General features: G+C 40.0%; 1 protein-coding gene across 7 annotated transcripts in view; it reads left to right on the top strand.

The window, feature by feature from the left end:
- The window catches only part of MVB12B (multivesicular body subunit 12B), a 324,028-nt gene that overhangs the window by 133,515 nt on the left and 167,597 nt on the right, over nucleotides 1–22,916 (top strand). For 6 of the 7 annotated variants that reach the window (XM_069082725.1, XM_069082727.1, XM_069082723.1 and 3 more), the window contains 2 exons: nucleotides 3,359–3,488; nucleotides 8,255–8,374. In XM_069082725.1, the coding sequence (XP_068938826.1) occupies nucleotides 3,359–3,488; nucleotides 8,255–8,374 (250 nt within the window). Of the gene's footprint in view, nucleotides 1–3,358; nucleotides 3,489–8,254; nucleotides 8,379–22,916 lie in introns of those variants that run through there. The other variant, XM_069082728.1, reaches the window with a different exon arrangement.

Genomic DNA, 22,916 nt, shown 5'->3' with positions numbered 1-22,916 from the left:
GTGCCCATCAATTGGGGAATGGATGAACAAGTTGTGGTATATGCATGTTATGGAATACTATTGTGCAATAAGAAACGAGGAGCAGATGGACTTCATATTTACCTGGAGAGGCTTATACGAACTGATGCTGAGTGAGAAGAGTAGAGCCAAGAGGAATTTGTACACAATTACAGACACAACATATGTGTGATGATCAACTTTGATAAACTGGACTCTTCTCAGCAATATAGAGTCACAAGTCAACCCCAAAAGGCTCATGATGGAGACAGATGTTTACATTCAGAGAAAGAACTGAGATTGAACCCAGATTGAAGCAAACTACCTGCCCTTTTTTGTTTTCTTGTTTGGTTTTGTTTCCTCTTTCCCATTCTTCATTCCATCTGTTACAATCCTTCTTTATAACCTGACTAATGCCTAATGTGAAAGTATTTGCAGATACTATACTTGATCATATGCCACCATGGGGGAAGTGAGGGAGGAGGGAGAGAAAATTTGAAACTCAAGGAATTGTGGTAATGACTCTTGTAAACTAAAAGTAAACAAATTAATGAAGACCAAAAAAATAAATTAAAAAAAAAGACAACTGGGACAGTTAACTCTTTTGCCCCATGTAGTTTCATTTTTGATTTCTTGAAATACGGTATTGGAAACTCAGACTTTGATAAAGCCTGTTTGGATTCAAATGGAGCTACTTGACCCTAACTCAAACCCAGATCACTCTGGCTCTCACTGGTTGGTTAATGATATGTTCCAACTCAAGTCTCACTTGATCATTGTTTGGGTTTTGATGGCTCAGAGTATAAATAGCATTTGTTTCTATTTTGGTCAGAAACTCTGAGGGTCTTCCCTTCCCAGATTCATTTTTTTTTACTAGATAAAAGAGGCCAGTTTTTGCCTCATTTCTTACCTAGCTTTAATCACTGATTGGAGGTTGTCTCAGGTAAGCTGAGACCTGGCAAAAATCTTAGCTTAAAAAGGCCAAGGGCTAGGGGCGGCTAGGTGGCACAGTGAACAAAGCACTGGCCCTGGAGTCAGGAGGACCTGAGTTCAAATCCGGCCTCAGACACTTAACTATCTGTGTGACTTTGGGCAAGTCACTTAACCCCAGTTGTCCCTCAAAAAAAAAGCAAAAAATAGAAAAAGGCCAAGGTGTCCCACTGCATCCAGGGTCATTTCCAGTTGTCCTGATCTATATCTTGCCGCTGGAAGCAGCTGGTGACTTTGTACAGCCCTGCTTCACTTAAATCCAGTTCACTTGCAAGTCATGGTGTCACCTCCCTGATGTCATGGTCCTCTTCGAGAACAAACAACAACAGAAATAAGCTACAACCATAGGCATAACCGTGATGTTGGAAAGAGGATGGTAATTGAAGTACTCAGAAGTTCACAGGTGAAAAGTCTAAGTAATGACATCCATTACCTCTGTGCTCAAATGCACAGTGGTAGACAAATGTGAGCTAGAGATCCTAAAAATAATGAGGCACATTTAAGCTCATAGGTATCACTGATACTTGATGTGATCAGGGCCATAGTAGTTCTCTGGCAGATATACCTTTTCAAAAGAAACAGGATAAATAAAGGAGAGGTGAGGTATCATTATACGTTAAGATTTAAGACCTCCCTATGCAAGGAAATCTAGGAACCAAAGAAGACAAGTATGATAGAATTCAATTGGGTAGAGATCAATGGAGGCAGAGACAGAAGCATTATTGTAATTGGACTATACTGTAGACTTCCTAGACAGAAAGAGTACTTAAATGAGACTCTCAGGAAGCAGATCTCAAACCTGGCATCACAATATGATAGAGTAATCATGGGGGACTTTAATTATCTGGGCATATGTTGGAATTTTCTACCAGAAAAAAAGGCTTATTAAATTTTTGGCTTTACTCAATTATAATTTCATCCTTCAAAAAGGAAAGGAAGAAACAATTCCTATTCTTAATAGGAATTCTTGTCATCAAAATAGAAATCCTTTATGGAGAGGAAATTATAGGAATATTAGGGAAAAGTGACCATTCCATCTTAGAGTTTAGGAAAAGAAAGGAGAATGTAAGGTTGGAGAAGAGGAGATTTGGGGTACAGTTGGAAGCCATCATGTGGAAGAGGAATTATTAGTCTTTTACTGTTTGGCCCCAGAGGGCAAAACTAGAACAATGGTTGGAACTTTGCGAAGAGTCGTTCCAAAGTCAAATATTGTGCTTGACTGACAGCCTTTAAGCAAAGACTGGATGACTATCTGTCTTGTGGAGATTTAGGTATGGATTTGACTAGATGCCCTTTCTTATCCCTTTCACATCTGAAATTCTATGATTCTGATTCCCTCTATCAACTTATATTGCAACCCCCTCCATGTCTTATTAGACAGTCTTAGTGAGTTGCTGTGAATAACAACAACAAAAATCATCAGCTCATGGCCATTCTTTGGGCATTGTGGTGGCTCTCCTGACTTAGCTAGGTTGGTCTTTTGTCAACAAAGATTAATCTCAAAATTCTCCCAGCTTGAAGTGGTCTGCCAGAGCTCACATTCTGACATAGCCTTCAGGAACCTGGGGCCCTTCTGTGCTATGGTCCCTACCTAGGGGGATTGACTTATTTTGGTAATGACTTATTTTGAAGGGTGGTCAGTTGAATTGAGCTCTTTGCTTTATAGTTACCCCTCATGATGGCTGTGTGTTGAGTGTGTATCTTTGGCTGCTAGCATAGCAAAACAAGTAATGCTGGAGGATTTTGTTTCACATCCTGTCTTTGCTTCTTACTACCTCCCTGACTTTAGGGAAGTTGTTTAACCTCTCTGGCACAGATTTTATCCTCTGTGAAACTGAAGGGGTCGGACTCAATTCATGTAGGGGCCTTAAATTCTGTGATTCTAGGGCTCCTGGACCTAATGCTCAAAATTCAGACTCTCAACTTTATTTTTTAGAACTAAAGAATCCAGAGGTAATAGCTCTGGATTTAGAGTCAGAAGACCTGAGTTTCACTCCTAGAACTATTTCTTATTTACCAGTGTGATGTCAGACAAATCACTTCTCTGGGTCTATTTCTGTGTCTATAAGATAAGGAAATTGAACTAGACAATTTCAAAGCTCCCTTCCACCTCTAAATTGTGTGATTATGTATTGTGCCTCTTTGTTTGGTCTGAAACTCCCTTTGAAGACCAGCCTTCTATAGTGATGAAAATTTCCCTTTTTGCCTACACCAGGAGAGGTGGTAGTGCATATTGTTCACACCTTGGACTGACCCTTCTGGATGGTTGATTTTGGCTGTTGCTGATTCACTGTGGTGTACAAAAAGATGACAGATTTCAGACTTTGCTAACCTATGGAAACTAATACCTATTCTTTTGTCCCTTTTTCAGAGGAAGTTGCTTTCAGAAAGAAGAGGCTGTGTATTAAATTTATCCCTCGGGATTCAACTGAGGCAGCAATCTGTGACATCAGAATCATGGGTCGTACAAAGCAGGCACCTCCTCAATATACCTTTATAGGGTAAGTGTCTGAAACTTTAAAGGGGCCTAAGTATAAGTATCTATCATTTTTCAGAAATTCAGTGTACGAAGTCATAGAACCTTAGAGTTTGAAAGGAATCCCAGAAGTCATTCTTGTCTGTTATGGTAGAAAAAGAAAAGAAAAGAAAAGAAAAGAAAAGAAAAGAAAAGAAAAGAAGAGAAGAGAAGAGAAGAGAAGAGAAGAGAAGAGAAGAGAAGAGAAAAGAAAAGAAAAGAAAAGAAAAGAAAAGAAAAGAAAAGAAACTTGAGTTTCATCCAGACAAACAATTTATTTACCATTGCATATGGTTTTATAAAACAAACTGGGACCAAGGCTCTTGCCGAGGACCCAGCAGTTTACTTCTTCACAGTTTAAGAGAGTGAAAAACAGAAAACACAGAATTATAGGGATTGAGATATCTGGTTTCTCACTGGTAGAAGAGGGTTGAGAGACACTGAGGTGAGAGGGAGAGGGGTATTTTTGTGATATTTTTAAAGTCAGTTGATAGTGGGGAGGGAGAGTACTCTTGTAAAACCTCCTAAACCAGGTGTCTTACGTGGAGTTGAAACTTAACTTCACAAAACGATGGCTAAAGGTAAAGTGGAGTCACTAATGCTAATTTTTAATACAACATGTCCAACCAATGCCTGAATTCAGAACTGCCCCCCAGAAAATCCCTAACAAGTGTTCATTCAGACCTCTAGTGATGGAGCACTTAGTACCTCTTTCTAAGTCATCCCATTTCACTCTTGAATTGTTGTGATCAAATGTTTTCTTTAGACCAAAGAAAAATTTGCCTTTCTGCAACTTCTATCCACAGATCTCAATGTCTTCATTTTGGGATCAAGAAGGATAATTTTATCTCTGTTTTCTGTGACTTATAATACTTCTTCTGTCAGGTCCTTGGCTAAGCACCCCCAGTTCCCTCAACCAATCTTTATATGTAGTGTGGCTGCCAGAATGCTTACCATCCTGGTGAACCTTCTTTGACCAGTATTGTGTCTTGTTGATGAGCTTCCTAAAATGTGGTGATTAGAATTAAACATGATGCCAGTTTGGCCACAGTAGGATACGGGAAAGCCAAACTCTTGCCTCCTTTTTTATGGGCACTAGAATACCCTGAAACATGTAGGATTTATAAAACAGGAAGCTAACTGAAGTGACTTCCCTCCATAGGGTGTCGTTTTTCAGTCACCAAGTTCTTGATATCATGGGGCTGCTGTAGTAGAGAGGAGTGTTGGACTTGGAATCAGAAAGCTGAATTTTGATCCCACATTTTCTACTTAATGAAGAGATGGTATAGAATGGAGGAAGTAACTGTAAATTTGGAGTTAGAAGCCTTGATTGGAATTCAGCTCTGCTCCTGACTTAGTTTTGGCCAAGTCTCTCTGAGAGGGTTGGATTAGGTGATGGCTGGGTTCTTTTCTAGTTCTCAGTTCTGTGGTCATACTTATTAACTGTGTAACCACAGGAAAGCCCTTTAGTTTCTGGGAACCTTAATTTTCTCATCTGTAAAATGGTATAATCCTATTTGCACTACCTGCCTCATAAGATTTCTTGTGAAAATCAAAGAGTTAATGCATGAGAAACATTCTGTAGCCTGAAAAGTCCTAAACAAATGTGAGCTTCTATCATTACTGTTATCACAGTTATGTAGTGGTTTTCAAATCACAGCATATTTTCCACTAATCCATTTATTGTTGAAGTTTGAATAATTTTCTGCTATTTCCTCCTCCCTTTAGCTAAATCAGCCTCTGATATTTTGTTTGGTATATTAAATGTTTCAGTGAGAGAATCATAGAATATTAGAACTGGAAGGGGATTTACAGATTATCAGGTCCAATTTCATAATTTTTCAGATGAAGAAACCAAGGCTCAGAGATTATGTATTTGCCCAAGGCCTCATGCATAGTAAGTTACAGAGGTAGAAATTAAATCTGACTCCAAGTCCAGTGCTTCTTTCACTATATCACACTTTAATTCTGTTCCCTTCCAAAAGGGCTCCCATGCAAAAAGCACATAGCTTTTTCCAGGTGTTAGGATATAGTCTCTTAAGTAGCAAGAGATATAAATGTATTCTACTGTTTCATGTTGGAGTAGGAGGTTAATAGAAACTAATAGATTCCTGAGCCTGCTGGGCCCTGTATAAACAGTCTTAGTTGTACATTTCCCTTCTTACTTTGAGGCTATTGTGCCAAACATGACAATGACCTAGGAATGACATTTACTTAATGAATAATGTTTTCCCCAATTAAAAGTAAAAACAGTTTTTCATTTTTTTAAATTTTGAGTTGCAAATTCTCTCCTTCCCTTTCTCTTCCCTCCCTGAGAGAGTAACCAATTTGATATAGGTTATATATGTACAGTCATGCAAAACATATTGCAATATTAGTCATTTTGTGGAGAAAACACAGGTTCCCCCCGCCCCTGCAAAAAATGGAAAAAATAAAGTGAAAAATAGTATTCTTTGATCTGTATTCAGACACCATCAATTCTTTCTCTGGAGGTAGAAATAATTTTTCATCATAGATAGGTCCTTTGGAATTGTCTTGGATCATTGTATTATTGAGAATAGCTAAGTCATTCACATTTGATCATCGTACAATATTGCTGTTACTGTGTACAGTATTCTCCTGGTTCACTTTGCATCGATTCATGTAAGTGTATCAGCAAAGCCATATTCACAATGCCTATAGAGATTACAAATATGCTGATATAATTATCCATCACAAAATACGTCAGGTTTGCCATTTGGGGAAATAAACTAGAAAATTTATTAAGATACCAAAAGACTGAGTCCCAAAACCAGAAAGTGAAAGCCATCAGAGTAGTTATGACATTGGCACAGGTAGATAAAGTAGAAAGCACCCACATTTTCAAGCCTTTAAAACAGAACAGGCTACCTCAGGCAAAGGTCCTCCTCTCCCCACTCACAGCAACCACCCAGTGTCCTGGAAGAGCGCTCCCAGCAGCTCCGGCCCCTGGCAGTCCTCAGCAGGAGTCCTAACTCAAAAAAAAAAAAAAGGCAACTGCCGCCAACTGCCAACCACAGGACTGTTAGCTCGGCTTTTCACTTTCTCTTGCTCTGCTATGTCAGCACGTCCATGGGGCATGGGAGATCTTTAAATCCCATAACCCTTACAGTAAGTCTTTCCAGATTTTTCTGAAATCATCCTGCTAGTCATTTCTTATTAGCACAATGGTATTCCATCACAATCATATACCACAGCTTGTTCAGCCATTACCCAACTGATAGGCACCAACTTACATACAGTTGTTTATACGATCTATATATCAAGTCATATATGTGTCTCTCTATGTCATATATAAGTCTATATGTGTCAAGTCATATATAGCCTTGATGATCTGTCCAAAATTCTTAACTTGTCAGAGCTCTGAAATGATTATCTCTGTCAATGAAATAATTAAGGCCCATAGAGGTTAAGTGACTTGCCCACAGTCAAACCACATGGGTAAAAGTAGAACTGGAATTTGAACTGGGAACTTCCTAAGATAGGGCTGTTTCAGTATATACCTCCATGGTCTTTCAGTTGTTCTACTGATTATGTGTCAATATTGTATATTCTTTAAAAAGAACCTTTTGTTTGTTGTTGTGGAGCAGGGCTTGGAATTGGCATGAAAGGCCTGGTTTTGAATCCTGACTCTGTCAGTAACTACCTCTGTGACCTTGAGTAAGTTGCTTAACTTCTCTGGACCTCACTTTCCTCATCTATAATGTAAAAAAGTTACAGTAGATGAACTCTTTGAAAATCCTGTGAGTCCTATGATTATAAGCAGCAATTTTACATAATGAGCTTACCCCAGTTTAGGTTACACTGGTTATGGGAAAGTACACATCGCATGTTCAGTCTTTCAGGATCTGTGATTTACTTGATGTGGCTATTCTTTACACCAAGCTAGAGCATGCTTCTCTCCACCCACTGTAGAATGCTTCATCAGCTGTCAAAAATCTCCTTGCCTAGTGTCTAGACCTTGAAGTAGGATGCACCTCCTCGACCTGAACTGCACCAGTCAGTAGATAAGAGACACACTGTCCTTTGTTAAGCCCACATTCAAAACTTTCTCAGCTTGGTAGCACAGTGACTTAGCCTTTGAAGACTTAGTGTCACCTACATGTCACAGTGGGGCATCAGAAGAAGAGGCGTAGGGGAGTAGTAAAAATGTAATATTTTAGAAATATTCGAAAGTTCAATTTTTTCCCATTGTAAGTCAATTTCTCTTTTAAGTGTTTAGTATTTGGTGTGCCTTTAACTAGCATGAAAATCATGGATTCAGATCCTAGAATTAGAAAGGAACATAGTTGTCCCCTAGTCCAGCCTATTCCTAAATGGAAGTAGTCATCCTATTTCTATCTGAACACTAGCTTACCTGTAGCTCATTCTAGTTTTGGAGGTTTTCATTGTTAGGTACTTCTTCCCTCCATTGAATAGGTATCTGAAGCTGTGTATCTGAACATGGTAGTATGATTTATTCATGTTACATTCTGTCATCAGTTGGTGTTTCATGTGGTGCTATCTTGGGAGTCAGAAATTGTTCTTATATGTAACTTTTGGGTGGCGTCATCTTTTTGTAAAAAAAATGTTGATGTTAGAATAAATTGTTGACTGAACTTGCACAGGGATTAATCTGTTTCCTGATCTTTGAATTTATAATTATTTCATCATGAGTCAGGTTGCTTTGTTAGTGATTCAGGTAAATAAACTGTGTTTTACCAACATTGTGAAGATTTCTCTTTTCTTCTAAAGGGAACTGAACAACATGGGAATCTGGTATCGAATGGGCAGAGTCCCGAGAAATCATGAGTCACCTCAACCCGCAACTCCTTCCCCGTCATCAGCTTCAACACCGGCCCCTAACCTTCCAAGGTGAGGCCTCTTTACAATTTTCTTGTATTACTCTTTCTTTTTGGCCAGCCTTTTGGCTTTTGCACCTTCCATTAGTATTTTGGAGGGCAGAATTCCATGGTCTTGCTTGAGGGTGATGCGATATAGTCTCAGGCATTGCCCTGATAGATGTCATTTCACAATTAACACTATAATACATTAGAATTAGACTCCTTCAGATGCCAGGGAAGCATCATTCATCACCCAAGATACAAATTGGATGGCTGGCAGCAGTCAGATGTACTCCTAGAGCTCTCCACCCCCATTTTGCTTATTGCACATGTAGACAAACAAAATACTATGGAGTCAGAATGAAGTGATGTCACCAGTTTATAGTTTGGTGTAATAAAAAGAAGACTTGATTTGGAGTCAAAAGATCCTCATTCTTCTGCAGTCTGATATTGAATAAGTTTCACTTTTTTGACTCTCATTTTCCTCATTAGTAAAAGTGAGCTGTCTTGGGCTATCCTGTCTTTCTGTGAACCAACTGACAACACTTTGCTCAGGACTGTTTTTAAAATAAAAATAATTAGTAGTTGGATATTCCTTTAGGGAGTATCAGGATGAACTAATTGCCCTTGTTTAATACCTTCTTTCAAAGGTCCTAGAGTCTTGGATTGGGTGCAGGGAGCTTGGGTTCACATTCCAGCTCTGCCACTTTACTGCTGGGTGACTTTGGGTGAATCAAAGAACCTCTCTGGACCTCAGTTTCCTTTTCTCTAAAATGAGGGGCTCAGAGGATTATTTGTAAATCACTCTGCAAACATGAAAGCCCTATACAAATGCTAGATATTATCTCTAAGGTCTCTTTCAGTATCCTGTGACTTTCCTGTCTAAAATGGCCATCTTAATTTTTGTACTCCCTGCCTCACAAAGTTGTGAAGAAAGCACTTTGTGAGCTGCAAGGTGATATAGAAATGTGAATTTTGATGGCCATGTGATATGTTAACAATCCATTGCTGCACTGTGGAGTCCTTAAGTGGATGCAGGAATTTATTCTCATTGGGCATTTTCAGCTTACCAGTCATGATCACTTCTTGTAAAGAATTTCAAGACGAATCTGTTACCTGCCTTGGCAAGCAAATCAGTTTTGAACCAGTGACACTTGGTACTACTAGTGTAAGTAATTGATATTGTTTCTTTGCCTGACCAGTCTCAGGCTACTTTAGCAATGTGTTTGTCGTGTCCTACAGATGATAGTATCTGCAGTTTTCTTTCATCTCTAAAGTTAGTTCTAACAGAGATTTGCAGAAAAGAACTCAAATGAGCAAAATGGCTTCTTCATCTTTTTACTTCAGAGAAAGCCAGGACTAAAATAGCCCCTGGATTTTTATAGGGAAGCAGTTGGTTAAAAATAAGGTTATCAAACAAAGAACCTCAGTATTGGTATTAAATTTATAGTAGAGGGCAGAGAGCTTGCTGACATCTCATGAGAAAATAAAGATAAACTACAGAAATACAGAATTTTAGAGGTGAAAGAGGCCATCCTTTGCTGCTTACCTGACTGGTGGTTCCCCAGTTTTTGCTTGATGACCTCATGTGTGGGGGAATCTATTGCTTCTTGAGGAGCTCATGCCATTCTAGGTAGCTCTACATTTTAAGGAAGTTTTCCCCTTACATCAAGGCTAGATTTATCCCTTTGAAACTTCCACCAGTTACTCCTAGTTGTATCTTCTTGGGCCAAAGGAGAAAAATATCTAACCTCTTCCCCGTATGACAACCTTCAAATATTGGGCAACTATTTTATCCCTTTAAATGTTCTCTTCTCTAACCTAAGCATTCCCATTTCTTTCAACTTGTTCTCATACTTTAAGACCATGACACCCATCACCTTCCTGATTGCCCTTGTCTAAATACTTTTCAGTTTGTCGATTCCCTTTCTAAAATTTGGTGTCTAGAACTGAAGCTACTAGTCTAGATGCCATATGACTGGGATCCAATACAGCAGAACTCTCACCCCATATTCCTAAATACAGCCTCAGTGTGACCCAAGATAACATTAGCTCTCTAGGCTTCTATATCATGGCAAAGTGCATTATAGTCAAACAGCCTTCATTTTGTATTTGTGATACTGGTTTTTTGAACCCATGTATAAGACTGTATAATTAAATTTCTTCAATTTGGCTCAGTGATCTCACCCATTAAAATCTTTGTTAAGCCCATCTTGTTATCTAGTATGTTAGCTATCCCACCAAGCTTTGTGTCTTCTGCAAATTTGATGAGTATGGTTTTTTTTTGGCCTTTATCCTAGTCATTGCTTATCCCTCTGGGGAACTCTACCAGACATTTCCCTCCACTTGACATCTAACAAGGAATAACTATTTTTGAGGCCCAATTATTCAACCAGTTGCAAATCCATCTGACTGGTTTTATTTAGCCCTGTGTTCTTCATCATTCCTACAATAGCTTGAGAAACCTTAAGTGCTTTGCCAAAATCTAAGAAATTTATATCTATCACATTTTGCCTTGTCTAGTTATTCTGTACAAAAAAAAGAAAAAAGAAAGAAATGAGCTTAGTTTGATACAATTGATCCTAAGGAAGCCATACTGACTCCTTGTGATGACCATTTTCTTCTCTAAATGCTCATCACCCTTCTCTTTAGTAATGTGTCCCAAATTTTTCCTAGGAATTGAAGTCAAGCTCACTGGCCTCTAGCAGACTCTGTTCTCTTTGCTTTTTTAAAAAAATCAGTACATTTACCCTTCATTCTTCCAATAGTAGCTCCTCCATTCTCTAGTCTTTTAACTATTGCTGATAGTGGCCTCAGGCTTTATCTGCAGGTCCTTTGAGCACCTGAAAATGAAGCTTGGTCTGAGCCAAATGAAAACACATAATAGGTGCTGAAGTAAACAAGACCAAAAGGAATGGGATTGGGACAAACTAAGTAAGAATGATTTGGGAATTAGATGCAACTTGAACCCATGTAAAGAGAGAATATGTATGTGAGGGTCTCTGAAGTTTAAATATATGTGCATAATACACATATTAGAATTTGGTCTAGTGGATGGAGGGTCAACTTTGGAATAATGAAAACCTAAGTTCAGTTACTTTTGGGGGGGATGAGGAGGAGGCAGTCAGAGTTGCGACTTGCTGAGGGTCACATAGCTAGTAGGTGTCTGAGGTCAGATTTGAATACAGGTTCTCCTGACTGTAGGGCCTGTGCTCTATCCACTGGACCACCTAGCTATTCTTGAGTTCAGTTCCTGTGACTGCTGCTTAGTGCCATGGACAAGTTCTGTAACTTCTCAGTGTTGGAAGTAACATGTGAGTTTTTTGTTTATATCAGCGAGGGCGTTTCCAAGACAAGTGCTCACTACATGCATGAAATCATGTGCATGCTCCTCCTTCCCTAAATATAGGTAACACACACTAACACACACATGAATCGCCCCATGCATGTTATCCCATTTGGGGAGGCTACAAAAGAACTTTGGATAATTCCCAATAAAAAAAGCACATACTGTTCCATAAAATTATAGAAACTTAAAATTACAAGGAACCTTAAAAGATTATCTAGTCCAAAGACTTCACCGTATTGATGGGAGAAGTGACTCCCTCTTACTATCTTGGTTATACATCCAAGGTCTTGTGCTCTCTGCCATTATCTTTGGGGTCCCCCATGTTATGATGAGGCTACAAAGAAGAATGTTCATGGAAAATATACAAACATAATAAATAGGCTTTTCATGTAAGATTACTAATTAGGAAATGTGAAAGTAGTGAGAGAAGATGGCCAGTCCTTTATTCCTCACTCCTCCAGGGAAATAACAGTAGACAGTATTGAAGCCAAGACTGCGTAAGTGATTTCAAGATTCAAGAACGCACTTGTTTCTCACTCCAAAAAAGGGATGCGGTGTGTTGCAATGGAAAGAATATTGAACTCAGAGTCAGGAAAACTGCTTTGGAATCTCCGGCTCTGCCATTGATTTACCCTGTGTCCTTAGCCAAGACATTTCTCATTCCCTGGCCCTTAGTCTTCTTCTCTGAAAATGAAGGCATTGGGCTCAGTAGTCTTTTTTGGAGGGCAATTGGGGTTAAGTGACTTGCCCAAGGTCACATAGCTAGTAAGTATTAAGTGTCTGAGGCCGGATTTGAACTCAGGTCCTCCTGACTCCAGGGCCGGTGCTCTATTCACTGCGCCACCTAGCCACCCCTGGGCTCAGTAGTCTTGAAGGTCCTTCTGTGATTCTAACTTGATAGGGGGCTAGGCATTTACCATTTTGGGGAGACCCAAAAGACTTTTCTCCTCGGGATGTCTTTTGACAAAAAAAGCAAAGACTTTGAGAATTACAAACTTTAAATAGGAACGACCATAGAGATAATCTAGTCTGCTGCCCTCGTGTTTTTTAAAAATGTTTTACTGATACATTTTATCTGAGTAATTTCTGGAAACTATCTCCTTTCCACCCTCCAATTTAATCCTTCTTTGTGACAAAGAGTAACAAATAGTTAGAAAAAAATCCAGTACAGTTACTGCATCTGACAACACATACCTGCAGCCAGATGGCACCGTGGAGATAGCACTGGACTTGTAGTCAGGGAAACCTAGTTTTAATCTTGTCTTAGAGCACTTACTGGCTGTGTGATCCTGGGCATCTAACTCATGGGGTTGCTAAAGAGTTGTCAGCAAACATTTATTAAACACTTATTATATTCCAGTACCTGTGCTAAATAAACTCTAGGAAAACAAATACCGTGTTTCCCCGATAATAAGACACTGTCTTATTATTATTTTTTGGACAGAAAAACACCAGAGGGCTTATTTTCAGGGGAGGGCTTATTTTAATGAACATTGACAACAATTTTAATAAACAGGTAAATGTGAACAAAAAAATGTACCGTTATTCAATAAGCAAATCACTGGGGAAGAACAGGATGACGCGCTTACTGCTGCAGCTCTGATTGGATGCAGCTCAGAGCGCGGCGTGCGTTTCACGGGGGGGAGGGGGGACGGTGCATACAGAGGGTACCGTAATGTAGCGTGTAGCGCAGGGGATCACCTTCACTACAGTAGCAATCTCAATAAGGCTTATTTTTGGGGGAGGGCTTATTTTAGAGGAACCTTACACAGTAAGGGGAGGGCTTATTTTCGGGATAGGTCTTATTATCAGGGAAACACAGTACAAGCAAAAAGAAAGACTCCTCCAGGAGTTTACATTCTGATGGAGGAAGATGACCCATAAAAGGAAGTTGAGAAGAAAGAGGTGGGAGGTAGGGAGGATCAGGAAGAAGGGGTACTTGTGGACTGGTGGTAGAGAAAGCCCAGGGAATCAGACTGGAGCAAATGTCAGGAGTGAAGATCTAGTAGGATCAAATGAGATAACATATAAAGTGTTTTGCAAACCTTAAAACTCTTCATAAATACAAGTTATCAACATCTTCCTCATCATCACATTGTGTCCTAAGTTGTCCTCCAACGATTTCTCTAATTTTACAGGAGATTTAGAGGAAGGGAGGTGACTTGTGATTGTAGAAAAGCCGTGTTGGTTCAAGAAGAGCCCTTCTGATTCACCCCCTGCTTTCCTTACTCTGTCTTATAAAGGCAACAGTCCAGAGATGAGACATGGCTGAGCCACATGGGCTTTCCATAGGCTTTTCCTAGTACTAGCTTCTTTTCATAATTGACCCAAAGGACCTTTGTACTTTGGCCCCAAGTTTTCTTCCTTATTAAATTCTAATCCTTACTTGTTCTTTAATTCCTTACTCTAACCATTAAGCAATAGCTACAACTAAGGCAAATTCACTTGTGGGGAGGAGATTCCCTGGTTCAGAGGACAATTTCACCAGCGCACATGCAGCTGTCCCAAAGGAGTATTGTAGGTTCCAGGAACATGGTACACCAGTGACCAAATCATCGTGCACAAGGGACCATGTGGGTAGGGGGACCATGAGGCAAGAAACAGTGACAGTGTTTGTGAAAAGAGGAAGTGTCACCCTAACATGAAAGTGGCTTGGTAAAAAAAAAATTTTCTTTGCCCCATGCTGGTTATAGCTAGAGTGCCGAGCTCTCTGACCTTTGATACTACATTGGTTTATCCTTCTCAATTTTGAGGTCTGTTACATCTGAATTCCTAATTAACATTATTTTACATCTCTTCTTTCTCTCTTTCCCCTCTACTATCTGCCACATACTTCAGGCCATAAGAATACATTTTTTAGGGTTTTTACGTAACAGAAAAGAGAATTCTAAATTTAGAAAGAATCCACTGGGGGATTATTCATTAGAAATAGGTCATTAGAAATAGACACACATACACACATACCCTACAAACTAGACTGCTTACTTCTGGATTTAGCATAGGGGTGTGTTGGAGCCAACTCTATTACCTATCCAACTGATTGTTAAGTTTTTAGTGTGAGCATTTATACCTTGGAAGTTGATAAGTGTTACAAATCAGGGTTTGATCTGTTGTTTTGTTGATTGCTTAGACTTAAAGTGATGGAGAAAATATTAATAATGCAGATTCGACATAAAAGTGTGTCATGCATTTTTCATAGAGCTGGTTGTTAAACATTTAGCAGCATGCCCCTGATTTAGCCATACCCTAGGTTCCTAACCCAAGTTTTAATTAAAGTTCTGTAGCCATAGCTTAGTCTCTGTAATTGTTTCAGTCCAAGAGCCTATACCAAAAGCCCTGACTCCTTCCTGAACTACCTGGAAAATGGCATCTTCTGTACTAGAATCTCCTCCTTAACATTTTGTCATTCACTCCCCTAAGCATTGTATCCGAGGTCATTCAGCCATTCTACAATTCCACCCTTACCTACAGCCTCATTCACAGGAAGGCTGGAAATTTTCTGGTCACTGGCTTTAAGGTGTCTGAAAGTATTTCTTTCATAAGAACTCCATGAGGGTAGCAGTGCAGATATTGTTTCCATTTTATAGATGAAGAGGCAAGGCCTAGAGAGGGACAATGATTTGCCTGTGATTATACAGTAGCGAGGAGCAGAGTTAGGTTTAAACCCAGGTATCATAATTCCAGTTCCCTCATTCTTTTATTTTTATCTTTGTATCTGCTGTGTCTGGAGCATAGTAGGTGATTAATAAGTGCTTATTGAATAAAAGTTAATGAATAAAAAGATAATACATTTGGAAGGCAGTGCAAAAATCAACCTGAATGTCCAGATAGAAGATTCATAAGACTCTGGCTTCTAGTCCAGTGCTTTTCCAACCACACCATGTTGCCTCATCTCTGCCTAACTTCCACTTTCCCTCAACCAAAGGAAAAAAAAACAATATAGAAATACATAGTTTGTGCTCTCATCAACTCAAAAGTCAGAATAATGTGACCAGAATACACTTTTCATTCCAAGAATTTAAAGAAGACAATCCCTTTCATTACAGATTCCCCTGTGTTAAGACCACTCCTTTCCCCTTTGACTAGCATTTATGGATTCTTTAAATGTATTTCCAACTCAGATGTGGTCTGTGGCCATATTAGTTTCGGAAACATTTCTTTAGTATGAAATTCTTACTTAATTTAGTAGGATTAGGGATCGAGACTGGTTCTATAATCTCACTGCTATAGGGAACTCCCCCTACCAAAGCAAGGCAGCAGCTTCTCTGCAGTTTACATCCATGGGGCATTGTCTGGAGCAGTAAGAGGCCAAATGACTTACCTAGGGCCGCACCAGCTATGTGTGTCAGGGGTGAGACTTGAACTCAAGACTTCCTGGTTCTTCCTAGCCTGTTCTTAATTTGCTCCTCCCCATTTCCTTTCTGTCCTATCGCTCCATTTAATATAAGCAGTCAGGACTGATTATAGATCACAATGAATCACAAACAAAGGTATAGCCAGTTTATGAGGCAAGTTTTAGTGTCCTTTTATAGAGAGGTGGCTGCCTTCATTGGAATTTTCCAATAACTCATCATACATGGAGGTCACTCTGGTTCACCAAAGGTTATGGCTGTGGAGTGTTCTGACACATCCTACCAAGGTGAAACGGCTTTGAGTAGTGAACTGGTACTGGACTCTTGTCCGTTGACCAGTTTAACTAAGTACAGAAAGACCATCAGATTGTCCCCTGGGTAAAGTATTGTTTGGTTAAGTAGCAATTCAGAATGAACTACCTACTGATTTGGAGAGAGTAGTTATTGTCTAGAGTTAAAGGAGTATATTTGCTGACAAAATAGAGGATCCTTGAAGTATTTAAAGTAGGGATTCTTAATGCCTTTTTGGGGGTCATGGACCCCTTTGGCAATCTTCTGAAACCTGTGGAACTCTTTTGAGAATAATGTTTTTAAATGCATAAAATAAAATACATAGGATTAGGAATAATACTAATAGTAATGATAACAATAGCATCTGTACATCACTTTAAGGTTTGCAAAACACTTTACACAGATTATCTCATTTCATCTTCACAACAAGCCGGTGAGGTTAGGTGTTATTATTTCCATTTGTTTCATAAGGAAATTTAGATTAAGTAACTTGTCCAGGATCAGAATCTGAGGCAGAATTTGAATTTACCTCTCCTTGACTCCAAGGCCAGCTCTCTGTACACTGTGCTACCAGATGCAATTATATTGAAATGTAGTTTTAAAAAAATAGAATTCATGGACACCAGGTTAAGACCTCTTGTTTTAAATGCAGTAAGTTAAGATATCCAAGCAAATTTTTGTCAGAAGAATAGGGTTGGAGAGAAGTCTGCCAGTCATTCCATGTGGAAAGGTCATTTTTATGGCGGAGTGGAGGAGCCTTCCGGATACTACCAGCAGCCTTGCAGGGAAGACCAGCACAGGTGGGAGCATAGACTAGAGTATCAGCAACAGTCAGAAAGGAGTGTTTACAAGCCCTGTATATTTTATAACCTTTTGTTGTGCAGTTTATGGTTTACAATGGCTGCAAGGAAATTGGATCCGTTTTGTTTTACTCACCAAATAAAACACATGTCAGAATAGTCAATATAAAATGTATTCTAATTTGGCTGAGTTAAAACAGCCAGGATGCTGTGGAATAATTGAATGTTACATTAATGCCTCCTAGTAAAAACCATCCGTCTGTCTATTGAAAACTCTTCTGTCTGTGCTTATGTAATTTGCAGGTAATGTCCACATTCATAAGAAGTTCCTCCGCTCCTGGGATCGTAGGACTTGGAGCTGGCAGGGACTTTAGAGATCACCTAGGTCAATCCATTCACTCTGCAGATGAGAATATGGAGACCCAGAGAGCCTTGGGCAGGTCAGGGCACTGGCCCAAAGTCACGGAACCAAGAATTGGTTCTAGGTCTTCTAATCCAAAACTTCCTATTCTTTTCACTACATTATACTCAGGTGTTTTGTTTTGTTTTGACTTTTTACATTTGACACCTGTTTGGGATTCTTTGGGATGGCAGTGTGGTGCAGCGGATTTGGACACAAGTCCTCAGTAAGAATCCAGGATCCATCTCTAGCTTTGGTACCATGGGGCCACTTACCTAACCTGCTTTGAGCTCATTTTCCCAAAATGTAAAGTGGGGATCATAATCTTTGTATTATGTCCCTCCCAGGGTCACAGTAAGACTCTGCGAACCTTAAATTATATACAATTGAAGCACATGTTGTTCTCCCGTAGACCTTGTTTTCCTTTTGTGATTTAGGTAAAGATATATATTTTTTGTAGCAGTGAAGTCTATTAATTTGAGATCTGTCTAAATAATTAATAGCTACATGAGTCTAGAGTTCCACTCAAAGGGAGATGTAACTACAAGTAACTTCCCCTTACTTTCTAATGACAGATGCTCAAGTTTGTGCCTATTTTCCCATAAACTCCACATAGATGAAGGAAGGAAACAATCATTTGTTGAACATCTACTATGTGCCAGGAACCGTGCTGAGTTCTTTATAAATATTATCTCATTTGATCCTCACAGCAATCCAGGGAGGTAGATTATTGTTGTTTCCATTTCACAGGTGAGGAAACTGATGCAAACATGTTAGAAGACTTGCCGAAGGTCACATAGCTAGTAAATGTCTGAGGCTAGATTTGAACTCAGGGTTTTTTGCCTCCAGGTCTGCCACTGAATCCACTGTGCCATCTTCTGGTTACATAATTTGTCCCTTTTCACAAACTGTGAGACTTTTAGGTATTGGTTTTAGGGCATAACTTAGTATAGTGGGAAGAACATTGGATTATAAGTTAGAGGACTGGGGTTCTGCTGTTTATTAACATCATAACTCTGGATAAACAACTTGCCCTTCCCTGGACCTCACTTTCCTTATCTGTAAAATGAAGGAGTTGAACTAAATGATACTTCAGTGTCTTCCAGCCATAAATCCTTCATGTAATTTTAGGGTTCCAGGATTATACCACTGTACTTTGGTTTCCCATCTGTAAAAATGGGATCATAATATCTTCCTGAAGTTTTACATGGTGGTGACTGTAGTGTGAAGGTTCTCACCCACATTATTTATCTACAGAGTCCTGCTGTCCTGCTTGATGGTGGCACAGATGTAACCTTGGGTTCTCTAGCTCTAGGTCAGTGGCACACAAGCTGGAAAGGCTTGGGGGATGAGCGTGTAAACTGTGTGTCCATCTGAGGCCAGCCTTGCTAACTCTGGAGAGACTCGTTACCAGAAGAGTAGCCTCCAGGGAATGGATGGTTTTGTCCCTGGTAGCTGAAGAAAGCTACTCACATACTCCAGTAATGGTGGGGGGAAGGGAAGACTTTACATTGGTGGAGTAAACACCCATGCTGATGGAATCACTGTTCCTTGAGATATTCAAGTGTTTTTCCATCGTCGATGTTTTCAGCTTGGCACACAAAGACTAGACTACTCTAAGTGTATGAGTTCTGGGAATCTCTTTTCCTCTTGCCTTTTGGTAAGACTAGCTTTAAGTTTAGATTTTTCTCATGAAAGTCCTGTCTGCTCCAAAACAGATGCAATAGAGATAGAGAGAATCAATGTTCACAGTAGCTTTTAAAGTATTTCATTACCAGTTAGACCATGGAGCTTGTGTGGCCCAAGGTGTGGGGTGAGACCCCTTAGGAATAGCTTTGGATAGAGAGAGAATTTTCTGTCATAACAAGATATATTATCATCCATTCTGTTGCTGTCTCGGGTACATCGTTTTGAGATCATGAAGAGTATAATATAATGTAAAGAGTGATATTAGGGCAGGGTTTCTGAGTGTAAGGCCTAACTCTGACAGTTACTAAGTGTATAATCTTGGGTAAGTCACGTAATGCAGGTAAACTTCAATTGCTTTGTCTGCAAAATGGGGGTAGCCTTGTACCACTTACCTCATAGGATATCACAAATCTTGGTGCCTTTAGATCATTTTTTGCATTTAGGGAAATCTCTATCTGAAACAGAGCCCAGGAGAGGATCTTGAAAGTCTAGGACTAGATTTGATGAACTAGACAGAATCTGAGCCTAATTTTTCATTATACTTTATCTTTGCTAGCATGAGTTGGAAGTCAGGAGACTGGGGCGGGGGGGGGGTGTTGGTGAGTGAGCATGAGTACATCCTCCTCTGGATTCTGTGTGTAGTTGTGGGAGAGTGCTTCCCTTATTTGGGGGGGCATATTGTACCAACTCTTCTTAGTACACCACTTTAATAAATGTGAGGAAGCACATTGGTTGGGGATTATGAGCAATAGTATTAGAATTTAGAGTAAATAGTATTAGTATACAGCCCCTCCTGCAATTCACCAGTTATCCCTAGAACTCTGAGAGATCATTAACCACTCTCTAAGGCACTGACCTACTCATCTGAGAACCAGTTGGGAGAATGAGCTCAGGGTCTGAATTACAAGTGTGTGAGATCAGTGATCACTGATCACTCAATGGAAGAGAGAGTAGAGAGAAGGCGTTAAGGTTTTGGGTGAGAAGTGAAGCAATACTCAATATTTTAGTGATAGAAGGGGAAAGAGGAGCTAGCAAAAGAAAGAATGATTGAAGAGGTTGCACTAAGGTAGCAGAGTGTTGCGAAAGCCAAGAGAAGAGAAAGTTTTAAGCAGAATAACAGTAAATGTTAGGAGATTAAAGAGAATGAAGGAGAAAAGGCTATTGGACTTAATATTTGGGAAGTCACCACTGACCTTTTAGAGAGTAGTGGATTTAGGTGCTTTCTTAGAATGGACTGAAGGGTGAAGAGTTAATGAGGTTGGAAAAGACCCCGATGTTGGAAAAGATTGAAGGCAAAAGGAGAAGGGGATGGCAGAGGCTGAGAAAGATAGATGATGTTATGAAAGCAATGAATATGAGCTTGGACAGATCTCGACCTAGTGTGCCATGGTCTGTGGAATCACAAAGAGTCAGACATGACTGAACAGCTGAACAGCAACAAAATCTCACAGGGAATGTGAGTGGAGCCACAGGACTGGACAGTAGTGAACAAATATGTTCATTCTTTATAGCAAAGTTTGTCAGCTGTGGCCTAGGAAATGATTTTGATTACTGGAAAAATTCTATAAAAGCATATTAAAAGAAAAAAAAGAGTTAGTGAGGAAATTGAGGTAATAGACTGCGGTGACATAGTGGAAAGTGCCCAGGACTTTGTCTAAAGGCCTCTATTTGAATAAATCATTTCCTCTTTCTTGGTCAGTTTCCTGATCTGTAAGATAATGGGATTGGACTACCTGAGAAGCAGCATGTTGTAGGGGGATTAACTAGATTTGGAGTTGGAAGACCTGGGTTCAGATTCCATCTCTGCTAATGACTCGGTTTGTAACCTTGGACAAATCGTTTAGCATTTGTAGGTTTCAGTTCTCTAATCTATCAAGTGAGGGATTTGGACTAGGTTGTCTCTGAATTTTCTTCTGTCTCCCAGTCACCATGTGAATGTATTCAGTAATCTCTGACTTCTCTGAAAGTGGTGGTCCTGCTGAGAGAAGGGGAGGAAGGGCCAGGATGTTGGGGGCTTGTGATTGAACATCATTCACTTTTTTTTTTCTTCTGATGACTCACGGTAGCTGTTATGGACCTCAACAACTATATTGCACGGTAATAGCATTAAGCCCTTAGGACCTATTGAGACTTGTAGGGCTGTTTGCCCTGTTCAGAATTGCCCCAGATTGTTTTATTGTTGGCGATTTTGCTCTCTGGTGTCTTCTCCCTCATTGTCAGTTGTCACTTTGGTGACAGTGTCTGTGTGATGTCCTGGCCTTTATTATGAGGGAACAATCCTCTCCTTCCCTTGGTGGATATTGTGTCTGCCACTTGATATGTGTTTAAAGTATTTTTGGTACTGTAAAACTAATGATTGATTTTATATTGTACATGTAATGAATCAATGGAGTGACATGGAAGCCAATGAAAGCTAATGTGATCGAGGCTGCTTGAACAGAAGCTGAGTGTCCAAAGTGGGGAGGTGACAGTCCTGCCACAGTCATCTGCCCTAGCCAGATATCACCTGCAGTATTGCATTTATTTCTGGGCACCTCATTTTAGGAAGCATGTATAGAAGATGGCACAGAAGTAGGTGGAGGAACTGTATCATGGCACATGAGGATAGTTAGCCTGGATTTAGATGCCACCTCCTCCAGAAAGTCTTCCCTGATTCCTCCAGGAGAGAGTATTCTCTCCCTCCTCATATTTCTTATGGTTCCCTTACACTTATTTTGCTTTCCCTTATATTATGGTAATTCGTGTACTTGCCTCAGTCTATTCTACTATTTCCTCAGAAACTAGCACAGGTCCTTCTTTGCAGATGGCAGTTTCTTATTACATGTTTATTGAATGAATTCAGAAGAGTCTGACTAGGGCACGTGGGAGAGACTGATACCCTGATTCAGGTAATTGGAGGGCCCTCATAGAAAAGAGAAATTAAACTTGTTAGGAGGCTGTTAGGTGTTATGGTGCATAGAAGGTTGGACTTGGATTTAAGACAGTCTGAATTCAAATCCTACTTCAGATACTGACTTAGCTGTGTGACCCTGAGCAAGTTACTTAATGTCTTGCAGCCTCAGTTTCTTTGTCTGTAAAATTATGATAATGATAGTACCTGATCTCAGAGTTGTGAGGATCAAATGAGATGATCCTTGTAATGGGCTATGCAAACCTTAGAGTGCCATACAAATTCCAGCTGTTACTACTACTTCTGTTGTTGTCCTGCTTAGCTCCAGAGGGCAAAGCCAGGGGTTCTGCATGACAGAAGCAGATCTCAGCACTATGTTGTAAGCGAAAACTTCCTAACAATGAGAGCTGTCTGAAAGTGGAACAGACTGCCTTGGGAATTAGCAGGTAACCCTCTTGCCTGACTATGTCTGTGTCAGAATGTTAGAGGGGATTCCTGAGCTGGTAGGGGTTGGACTGGTTGATTTCTAGTGACCTTTCTAGCTCTGTATTTGTGATTCCATTTGTGTTTTGGATTGTATTCCAGAAGGCCCACTTCCTTTTGGGGCACCAGATTGAGGAATGATCAGAAAGATCCTGAGGAAGTAGACTGAGATGCCAGGAAAGGTGCAGCTCATCCATGATCCCAAGCCCTTCAGCCCATGCCCCTTTCCAGTGAGCCAACCACCAGAGACACCCCTCAGATCAAAGCCAGGAGTTCAGTCAGTGGTCCAAAAGGGGAGTTGGCTTCTGCTTGCCATGGG

The sequence above is a fragment of the Petaurus breviceps genome, unplaced genomic scaffold (genome assembly GCF_028583685.1).
Source record: "Petaurus breviceps papuanus isolate PSGF00001 unplaced genomic scaffold, PetGlider_PUasm1.0 171, whole genome shotgun sequence".
In the NCBI taxonomy this organism is placed as follows: domain Eukaryota; kingdom Metazoa; phylum Chordata; class Mammalia; order Diprotodontia; family Petauridae; genus Petaurus; species Petaurus breviceps.
Note: the sequence above shows the minus strand (reverse complement) of the source record. Positions and strands in the feature narration are given on the sequence as shown.